General features: G+C 42.1%; 1 protein-coding gene and 1 pseudogene across 1 annotated transcript; both read right to left on the bottom strand.

Annotated features, from left to right (window-relative positions):
* Positions 1 to 7676: 7676 nt before the first annotated feature.
* On the bottom strand, positions 7677 to 9059 carry LOC123426845. The gene is made up of 4 exons (XM_045110741.1): positions 8727 to 9059; positions 8355 to 8519; positions 7992 to 8055; positions 7677 to 7834 (listed from the first exon to the last, which is right to left on the bottom strand). Exons 1-4 carry the CDS (start codon positions 8790 to 8792, stop codon positions 7677 to 7679), a joined length of 453 nt encoding a protein of 150 aa, XP_044966676.1. The 5' UTR covers positions 8793 to 9059.
* Positions 9060 to 9440: 381 nt separating this feature from the next.
* Positions 9441 to 10635, bottom strand: LOC123426844 (annotated as a pseudogene).
* Positions 10636 to 11063: the final 428 nt, after the last annotated feature.

Raw genomic sequence — 11063 nt, 5'->3', positions numbered from 1 at the left:
TCTTCGGCTGAAGAAATTGGTCTGAAGCTGAAGAATTTAATCGCGAAGAAATTGCGATGAAATTGATATTCCTCATGAAGATATTGAAGATGAGGAATTCGGTGTGTCTTGAAGAAAATCACTCTGAAGATTTGAAGCATGTAGATTTATTCTTTCTGTTTTATTCTCTTCACTCTTGAGTCATAGGAACACCATACTGTTAAAGGGGGTCAAAGTAACACTTCGGAATGAATTTCCTCATGATGCTCAACCCAAGCCTAATCCTACCAAAAGACTCAAGTGAGGAATATGAGAGACATGAGGACTCGCACAGTTGATGGTCCTAACCGTTACCGCAATTCGCGTCACATCACTGATCTTATCCACACCAACGGTCATATTACTTAAGGGCATTAATGTCAAATCATGTCCGGATGCTCCCAGGCTATAAATAGCCGCCCCCACAACAATTAGCTGGTTGGCTGCTCCGTTAGAAATTGACACTTGTCACAAGAGCAACCCAAGTTCCTCAGAGTCTTTGAGAGTATATCAACAGTGAGGAAATACCCCAAACACCAAACCACAAACCAAAAACCAAGTGATTCAGCATCACTGAAGAATTTGTTCCCGTGTGTGACTGAAGCCATTTACCTTTGAGGACTGTGCATCCTCTAGACTGTTAGGCATCATGGTCTAGAGCAAACCAGCAGTCAATTGTGGATCACCGGGTGACCAAGTTTGTGAGGGTTTGGAAGTCTGCCCTGAAGACTTACCACGAGTGTTGGGCGAGGACTGTGTGTCCATAGCTCAAGGATAATATGGTAGGGACTGTGTGTCCCAGGACTGTGTGTCCTTTGTTTTCAATACAAAGCCGCTCCAAACTAGATGTACAACTGTCACAACAGTTGGAACTGGGTCATGAACCATTGTCTTCACTGTGAAACGGATTCTATTTCTTCAACTCTTTAAATTCCTCAATATTGTATGTTGAAGATTTTCATTGTCTCTGGTTGAAGAATTTGCTGAAGACTTTCTCTAAACTTCCTCAACCTCAAATTCTTCACGCGAGTTAATCATCACATGCTTACTCTGTGCCTGCATACTATGCAAACTATTTTTCATATTCCTCGATGTTCCCTTGCAAGTTAGTCATCAGTGAGGAATTCCCACGAAAGGAATTTCCTCAGCGTTGAAATTCTAAAAATCTCCTATTCACCCCCCTCTAGTCGATATAACGCACTTTTAATTGGTATCAGAGCGTGGTACTCCCTTGTTCTGTGTGATTTTGGTTTAAACACCTAGAGTTTTAGTTATGTCGACTGCAGGCATGATCAAGGTTACTACAGGATGTCCTACTTTCGAAGGAAAGGACTTTCCCTTCTGGAAGACCAAGATGCAGATGCATCTACAAGCTATTGAGAATGATCTCTGGTATATTGTGGAACATGGTGTCCCTATCATCAGTGCTACTGTCTCTGCCGCTGATGTGAAGAAATTTAAGCAACTTGATTCTCAAGCGAAGAATATCATTTGTGGCCATCTGAGCAAAGGTCAGTATGGCAGAGTGGCTGGTTTGGGCTCAGCAAAACTAATCTGGGAAAGGTTGTCCAAAGTAAATGAAGGAGTATCAACCCAGCGTGATTGTCGTGTGGATGTTCTTCACAATCTCTTCAATCGCTTCAAGAGGCTTGACAATGAAAGCTGCCAAGATACCTTTGATCACCTCACTGACATATCAAATGAACTGCAAGCACTGGGAGCTCGAGACATTACTGACCATGAAGTTGTGAAGAAACTGCTAAGATCTTTGGATTCTACAGTTGATACTTTAGTTGTGATGATTCAAGAAAAACCAGACTACAAGATGCTTGATCCTGCTGATATACTCGAAAGACTCAATGCTCATGAATTCCAACAAGAAGAAAAGAGAGATCTATATGGACCAAGCTATTCTAGACCTCGTGCACTGAAGGCCAAAGCAATTTACTCATCCAAAGAAGTAGACTCGGATGGCAGCATTGGTGATCCTGAAGAATTTGGACAGGAGCTTGCAATGCTCGTGAGGAAATTCCAGAAGTTTACAAGACGTGGTCTGTTTGGTAAATCTACAAGAAGAGATATGAGGAAATCAGAATCTTCATATGAGGACTGCAAGAAAAGAACCTGCCACAAATGCATGAAATCAGGTCACTACATTGCTGATTGTCCTCATTGGTTGAAGGAAACAAAGAAGAAGAAATACAAGGATGAAAGTTCTGATGACTCGAAGAAAAAGAAGAAATCTTCAAAATCCTCATCCTCAAAGTCCTCATCGCACAAGAATACTAGTTTCAGAAGGCTCGGGCACTTATTGGCAAGGAAATGGATTCTGAGGCAGAATCCGAGGAATGTGATGAAGAGGAGGGTTCTGATGATGTCTCGGAATCTGGACAGGCTAGTCTTGCACTTGCAACCACTTTCGTCAGCAAGTCAATCTTCAACCTTGAAGAAAATGATAACACCATCCACACTGATGACTATGCTGATGACTTCGCTCCAACCTATTGCTTCATGGCAAAAGCTTCAAAGGTACCGAATGATGCTTCCTCCTCCGATTCAAGTGACTGTGAACCTGATGATTATAAAAAACCCACTTACAGTAAACTTGCTATCATTGCTACTAAACAACAAGCTGCCCTCGAAAAGCTTTAGAAACTGCTTGATAGAAGTGATGACGTGTTGAATGATGAAATGAATCTTACCCAAATCCTCATTGAAGATATGAGAAGTCTTCAGTCCAGATTTGATAATCTTCAAGATCGTCATGGCACACTCCTCGCTGATCATGACAAACTTTCCTATGAATTTCTTCAAAGGAAACTTGATCTTGAGAAGCTGAGGATTTCTCATGATGATCTTCGCATGGAAAATGATTCATTACTCACTCAACAGATCAGTACCTCTCGAGTTGAATTCATTCCTCCATGTCTTAAATGCATTGAACGTGAAACTACTAATTCTTCACCAACATCATCAAATGCTTCTATTGCTACAAATTCTTCAACTGCTCCTATGGTATCAAATTCCTCAGTTGAGGAAACCACAAATGTTACTAATGAAAATGCAGGGCTGAAGGAATTGTATGTGACAGGCATTTACAGAAGTCTCAAAGGGCACCAAACCCTTTGTGATGTGCTCAAAAAGCAGATTTTGAACACGAACCCGAGTAAAGAAGGAATTGCCTTTGAGAGGAAATTGAATGCTGATGGATCATACTGGAAACATTAGCAGTATCCCAAAACATCATGGGTTGCTGCTAAAGGGGCTCTTGTTGATCCAATCTAACAGGCTTTGCATGTGAATTATCCTATTCCTCAGATGAGTCATTTGACTCCAACTACAAACTGTTCAAAAATCAATTTGGTGAAGTATTTGCTCGATATGTTGGAACTAACTGCAGGAATGGACCACCCCGGAGGAAAATCTGGGTCCCCAAAAGTTGCCTTGACAATCTTCAGGTGAATGTCCTCATGACACCACCCGTGAAGAATTTGAACCCCAGATCAAATTCCTCGGGAAGACCAAAGTCTTCAAGAGGGATCAAAATCCTCAACTGGTCAGAACTATGCTCGTACCCGTGCTAATACTTCTAACATGAAGGGAAATTACAAGGAATATGAATATGAGCATTATTCTTCAAATCATTATGTTCATAAATCCTCAAAGAAATTCTCTACATATTCATTTAAGTACTTTAACCCCCTATTGTTAAGAAAAGTGCATTAGCTTCAATGCCCCCTTTCTCATATGGTGCTCGCAGGATGATGAATTCTTTATGACCCCTTCAGATGTGGATGGTGAAGAAATTGAACTAATCACTTCTACAGGTCAGGTCTCTAGATGAAAATCATCATGTGAAGAATTTACTGGAGACCTGAGGAAAATGGTTGATAGGATGCAAGCTAACATTGATGAAATGAAAAACATTTCACACGTCCTCATAATTACTGTTTATGATGATATTCCTATGTGCTAAAATTGATATCATAGTCTTCATGTGTGAAGCATATGAGATGGTAAGCTGTACTACTTCATCTGCAGGATGACAAATCCAAGAGTACTGAGTGGGTTCTTGATAGTGGATGCACACACCACATGACTGGTGACAAAAGCTTCCTGATGAATATGCCACTGACTCCATCACCCCTGAAGCAAATCACTTATGGCGACAAAAGTAAAAGCAAGGTATTGGGACTTGGCAAAGTGGCTATTTCCAAGGACAGGCACATGGACAAAGTGATGCTTGTTGAATCCCTTGGGTTTAACCTCATGTCAGTCGCAATGCTTTGTGATCTTGATATGGTTGTTACTTTTGGAAAATATAGATGTGTTGTCATCATGGAATCTGACAAATCGAAAGTCTTCGAAGGTGTTAGAAGAGGGGATTTGTACATTGTTGATTTCTCTACAGGTCCTCAACCAGCCACTTGCTTACTAGCAAAAACCATAGAAGGCTGGTTGTGGCATCGAAGACTTGGTCATGCAGGCATGAGGAATCTGCACACGCTGGCAAAGAAGAAGCACGTCATTGGCATCGAATCATTCAAATTCCTCAAAGACCATCTCTGCGGTGCTTGTGAGTCCGGAAAAATGACCAGATCCAAACACCCCTAGAAGACTATCATGACTACTACTCGTCCATTTGAATTGCTTCACATGGATTTATTTGGACCTACTCGTTATGCCACACTAATAAATTCAGCATCTCTATACGGCTTTGTTATAGTTGATGATTACTCTAGATATACTTGGGTGCATACCATTCTGTATAAAGCTGAAGTGCAGGAAGTCTTCAAATGATTTTCCTCAAGGGCCTCAACAAACTTCGGCGTCAAGATCAAACACATCAGGAGTGATAATGGAACAGAATTCAAAAACACTGGTCTTGATGATTATCTTGATGAACTTTGTATTACTCACGAATTGCCTGCTCCTTATACTCCTCAGCAGAATGGCATCGTCGAAAGAAAGAACATGACTCTGGTTGAGATGGCACGAACCATGCTTGAAGAATATCAGACACCTCGTCGTTTTTGGCCTGAAGCGATCAACACTGCTTGCCATATCATCAACAGGGTATATCTCCACAAATTACTCAAGAAAACCTCATATGAACTCCTAACTGACAAGAAACCCAATGTAAGTTATTTCAAAGTCTTCGGTGCAAAAAGTTGGATTAGAGATCCTCACCATAGCTCAAAGTTTGCACCTAAGGCACATGAGGGTTTTATGCTTGGTCACGGAAAGGACTAGCACACCTACAGAGTTTTCAACACCTATCACAACAAGCTTGTTGAAACTGTAGATGTGCGATTCGATGAAACTAATGGCTCGCAAAGAGAGAAATTGCCCCCTGATCCAGATAAGCTGTCTCCTGAGGAAGCAATAGAGCTCAGAGAAACTAAAGACATTGTTCCTACCGAGGAAATTGGTGAAGAAATCATTCCCAGCACTGATGAAAATCAAGAAGATGCTCCTGAGGAAATTGCTCCAGAACCAATTCCTCACCCCACACGAAATCCTCAACCAGCTCATCCGAGGATCGCAAATGAAGTAGAACTTGACAAAATCCTCGATGACATCAACGTGGCAGGTCCTCTCACTCGCTCAAAAGCTTCACACTTAGTTAACTTCTGTGGGCATTCTTCCTTTGTGTCTATCACAGAACCTTCAAAAGTTGCTGAGGCTTTCATGGAACCTGAGTGGATTCAAGCCATGAAAGACGAACATCTTCAATTCAAGCTAAATGACGTGTGGGAGCTCGTCAAAAGACCAAATCCTCGCAAGCACAATATCATAGGCACCAAGTGGATTTTCTGAAACAAGCAAGATGAGGATGGTCAAGTGGTGAGGAATAAGGCACGACTTGTAGGCCAAGGTTACACATAGGTTGAAGGAATTGATTTCGATGAAACTTTTGCACCTGTCGCTAGACTTGAAGCTATTCGAATACTACGTGCTTATGCTAATCATCATAACATTATCTTATATCAAATGGATGTGAAAAGTGCATTCCTCAATGGTAAGCTTGAGGAACAAGTATATGTTGCTCAGCGCCCAAGTTTTGAGGATCCAAACAATCCAGACAAAGTCTTCAGACTTAAAAAGGCGCTCTATGGTCTCAAGCAAGCCCCTCGGGCGTGGTACGATACATTGAAGGAATTCCTCATGAAGAAAGGCTTCAAACCTGGTTCACTCGATCCAACTCTTTTCACAAAATCCTATTATGATGAACTATTTGTGTGCCAGATATATGTCGATGACATCTTATTTGGCTGTACTGACAAGCGTTATAGTGATGAATTTGCTTACATGATGAGTGAAGAATATCAGATGTCTGTGATGGGGGAGCTGAAATTCTTCTTAAGTCTTCAAATTCGTCAACAACACAATGGGATCTTCATATCACAAGAGAAATACCTCAAGTATGTTCTGAGGAAATTCGACATGCATGAATGCAAAGGCGCAAGACTCCCATGCCTACCAATGGACACCTCTGCATTGACCAAAATGGTAAAGAATTCGATCAGCAGGTATATCGCTCCATGATTGGCTCTTCACTGTAATTGTGTGCATCTGGTATAATGCTTAGTGTTTGCATGTGTGCACGTTTTCAAGCAAAACTGAAGGAATCACACCATAAGGCTGTGAAGCATATTCTTCGATACATAGCTCACACACCACTACTAGGAAAAGGCCTGCTAGTGGCGCACCTGTTTTGGCTACTAATGGCGCACTATAGGTGCACCACCAGCATCACGCCATTAGAGATTTTTACTAATGGCGCACCAGGCAGTGCGCCATTAGTATAGCCCATGGTGCTCCATTAGTATGCCTCCCAGGGCATATATACTAATGGCACACTAGGCAGTGCGCCATTAGTATAGCCCATGGTGCTCCATTAGTATGCCTCCCAGGGCATATATACTAATGGCGCACCAGGCAGTGCGCCATTAGTATAGCCCATGGTGTTCCATTAGTATGCCTCCCAGGGCATATATACTAATGGCGCACCAGGCAGTGCGCCATTAGTATAGCCCATGGTGCTCCATTAGTATCTGGTATTCTGGCATATATATGTTTTGTTTCAAAACCACAAATTTAACAACACATAACATATATATCAAATATATAATACATAATATGTGCCCAATAGTTTTACTAATACACAACACATAACATATATGCAAAGTTGCATAAAAAATTTCATGATCCATATATGAAAATTCCATAGCATCCATACATCCAAAATTCCATAGCATCCATATATACATATAGTTCCATAGCATCCATACATACATCGCTCCATAGCAAATATAATACACAATGATACTTTGCGGGCATTAGTAAGTAATATTTGGCACTAAAACAAATGCCTTCATGTCCATATCGTAGTCGAAAGAGCATCCACGTGGTAACCTACAAGATGAAAAGAGATATAGATTGGAACTGACGTGACCAGTTCAAGTCTATTTTGTAAGACAGATGGGCCATCACACATGATCAGTTTTCTAAAATATGAGCAAAATAGCCCGAAATCCTTCTAAGAAATCTAGCTAAGAAATGTCGCATAGATTATTGTGAGTAACTCCACACTATTGATTATTCACAGAGATAATTGTGGTGTCCTTAATTGTATGCACCTTGTTTGACTTATTTCATGAGCAGGCATGTATGAAAAAGTTGGACCGTACCGAGTAAGGAGCCTTCGTGTCATCTTCACTAGTGTGCTTAATCGGTCCAGTTGTTGCGGCAGACTCCACACCGACATCATTGGCCAAGCCTTGTTGCTCGTCACTTTTTGTTTGCCCAGCGTCTGCACATATTGATAAATTCTAAATGCAAAGGAAAAACTAGTCAAACACGATGAGCCTCCAACTTTATGTATACTAGAAATAATGCATGGCCATTACATTGCTCGAGAATTTGGGATTCATGAGGTTGTAGCTGAGACGAGAAGGCAGAAGGGATACCTGGTCCCTGAACCCCTAGCCCAAGGCCCCCTTGAGAAGAGATAGAAGAACTCTGAGAATTAAACTGCAAAAATGGACAAATTGAAAATGTGAAAACAATTACTATATAGAATTGACTATAGACTTCAGATATTATAAGATGGTTACAAAAGATTGTGGAATCCCTACACAAAATATTACTACAAACTTTACGAGTTGATTTGATGCCTTAACAGAAAGAGGTTAGAATGGAAGCATCTAAAGAAGGACTTGCACTCCCAAAGACAGAAAAATTGAACAACACCTAATTTGTAATTCCTGATTCTTGACTAAAGGAAACATTGATATATGAAAACATTTTTTATTAGTAAAAGCAGGAACAACCTGCTGTAAGAGGGAATTCGGCTGCTGGGTTGGAAATTGCTTCTCATTGATGCCCGTTACATGAGAAGCGTTAAGAAGGTTGCCCTGCTGCTGCTGTACTTGTTGCAATCTTTGCAAGTACTTCTCCCTTTGGTCGGTTACCTCAGGTCTTCCACGAAATTGACCCTGAAAATGTGAACAAGTAAATGTCAAATAATCCTATAATCCTATGGATATTTTGAATACGTTCTGCTAACAGGCACAAGTGGAGGAAATGCACTATTCTGAATCCACTCCAGTCGCAAAAAAGAGTTGAAGGAAAAGATAGTACTCCATAAGAAGAAGGAATCAAAGATGATAACAGTCAAGGCAATCATGATGATATAAACATACATACAGGTGAGATGCCCAGTAGTTTAATTTGTGGATTCTGGTATCCATGGCGATAACTCGATACATACAGATGATAGCCTGCTTTCCTCTGCTTTTGCTCTGTTTTCTCAACTCTCAACACTTGCCTGTAGCTTCAGGTTTCAGGCGTCAGGTCAACTCTTCTTGGGGACAGACAGAGATGCTATTGCTGCCTCCCCACACTAATGGCGGCTGCTATCTATCCTCTCTCTTGCTCTATCTTTCTCTCTTTTGGCAAGCAGAACACATTTTTGTTTTGCGAGAGGGGCAAGGAGAATACATGGTAGACTGATTTGATGGTCAAAAGTAACTGAGAGAAGCAATGTTGTACGGTACATATAAAATTGGGTGATGGAGATGAAGATCATCACAACACCGTAGAATAGAAAGCGCTAAAACATTATTGGAACACAAATTGCAACTGGAAAGAAAAGCTAGTGACTAAAAATCGGATGTTTCTCTAGAACTCTTTTTGTATCATCAGCGGGGCACTCCCACGAAATTCAGACTGAGAATGAGGCACCGCACAGCCAGCACTGCATGGAAATATGAAGAGAAACTCTGTGTCATTCAAATCATGGAGCTAACTGGGTAAAGGAAAAATTTATACAAAGCGTATGTAACTTACTCATATCTTGCGTGCACCCAAGCTTTATTCAGTTGACCGACTCAGCAACCCATCATAGTGCATATAATCCAGTGGTTGGCCCTGTATGGCCTTGTGGCAAACAAATTCCACACCGGCGATTGCCCATCCGGGGTCCATGAATGAAGCTCAACCACCTTTTCATCACTAGAATTGTTTGGAGGCCCAATAACAATCAGCCGGTCACCACATGCTCGGAAACCCATGTCCCTGCCTTTGTTTGTAGAGTGCACAGGCAATTTTCCACGAGGGATCTACTTGTTGTCCAGCTTATCATACTTCTTCAAATCATTATTCTCACTGTAATCAGCAGCATAAAGCTCATTGTTGACAACTGCAAGGAGTGGAGGATTTCCCAGCAATGTCTGGTTGAGCCCGTGAGACATGTTGTCGATGACTCTCCATGACTGCAGGATCAAGTCATACTCCTCACCGCAAGTCAATACCCCGCGGTTACTGCTGACAGCACCAATCACATAGAACTTATTGTCCATGAACGAGCCAGAGCATCTATACCTAGCCCTATTCATGCTGGGAAGGGTTGTCCAAGTATGTGTCTCCAACTCCGAGTCATACATCTCTACGGAGCTCAATACATTAGTATGAGAAGAATCGAGGCCTCCTGCGACATACGCCTTTTCACCGTCACTTGCTGACCCAAACAAGTACCATGGGGTCTTCATCACATCAGTCAGCTGTGTCCATGAATTGGTAAGGATGCTATATCTCAAGGCACCCCTTCCGCAGGCCACGAACACTAGCACCTCGGTTCTTACAACGATCTGTTGTTGGCCGTATTTTTGAGCCCGTGGCATATTGGGCACTTGGATCCAGCGCCCAGTGGACGGGTCATAAGCCTCCCAGCCAAGAGGATTATTACCACAAGAGAGGTAGAGCCAGTGCTCTGCGACCCCATTCTTGCGACACAGGTGGTAGATGTCCCCATTGCGAACCACCGAATTGAATTCATGGTTCAGGGAAGCGATGGTGCCGTAGTCCCACCTGGGAAGAAGTTGGAGGAAACGGATAAAGAGGTGATGACCTATCACATCAAAGGTATTGCTCCACGAGTCCTCAGCCTGCTACTCTCCACCCTCCTCTACACCTGACAAAAGTCAACACTTCATCCATCGTCTTACTATTTTTTACGAGTAATTTATTAGGACAGAAAAGCATACCTGTAGGATTCAGGCGCGAAGAGGACTCTGGTGACCTCGATGATATCCTGTAGGTTACAACAACCATTCTTAGCATGAGCATGAATACTCAAATCGGATTAAATTGAATAACTGAAGAGAATTGTAGCTTGGACAAGTACTACCTTTTATCGCCATGGAGACCAGAATCCACTAATGGAGCTAGCTTAATTTGCCAAGCAAGCAAGATCTGAAGTCTAGATAGATAGATAGATAGATAGATGCACTCTAGCAAGCTATAGTCTGAACTCTGATGGAAGAAAAATTCAGTTTTCTCAATTTACGAACTTGCCTAATGGCGATGTGGTGGTGCAGTAGGCAGGTGTGGGTGGTAGTGGCACCCAGGGAAGGAAGAGCATGAGGAGAGGGTCGGTCTCCTCGGTGGTGCACTTGCCTACGCGCATCAGGGAGGGGTGGGGGAACCCGCATCAGCGAAATCAAAACCAATCAATAGGGACGAGGGGTAGAGGAAACCCT

The sequence above is a fragment of the Hordeum vulgare genome, chromosome 2H (assembly GCF_904849725.1).
Source record: "Hordeum vulgare subsp. vulgare chromosome 2H, MorexV3_pseudomolecules_assembly, whole genome shotgun sequence".
NCBI classification, from domain to species: Eukaryota; Viridiplantae; Streptophyta; class Magnoliopsida; order Poales; family Poaceae; genus Hordeum; species Hordeum vulgare.
Note: the sequence above shows the minus strand (reverse complement) of the source record. Positions and strands in the feature narration are given on the sequence as shown.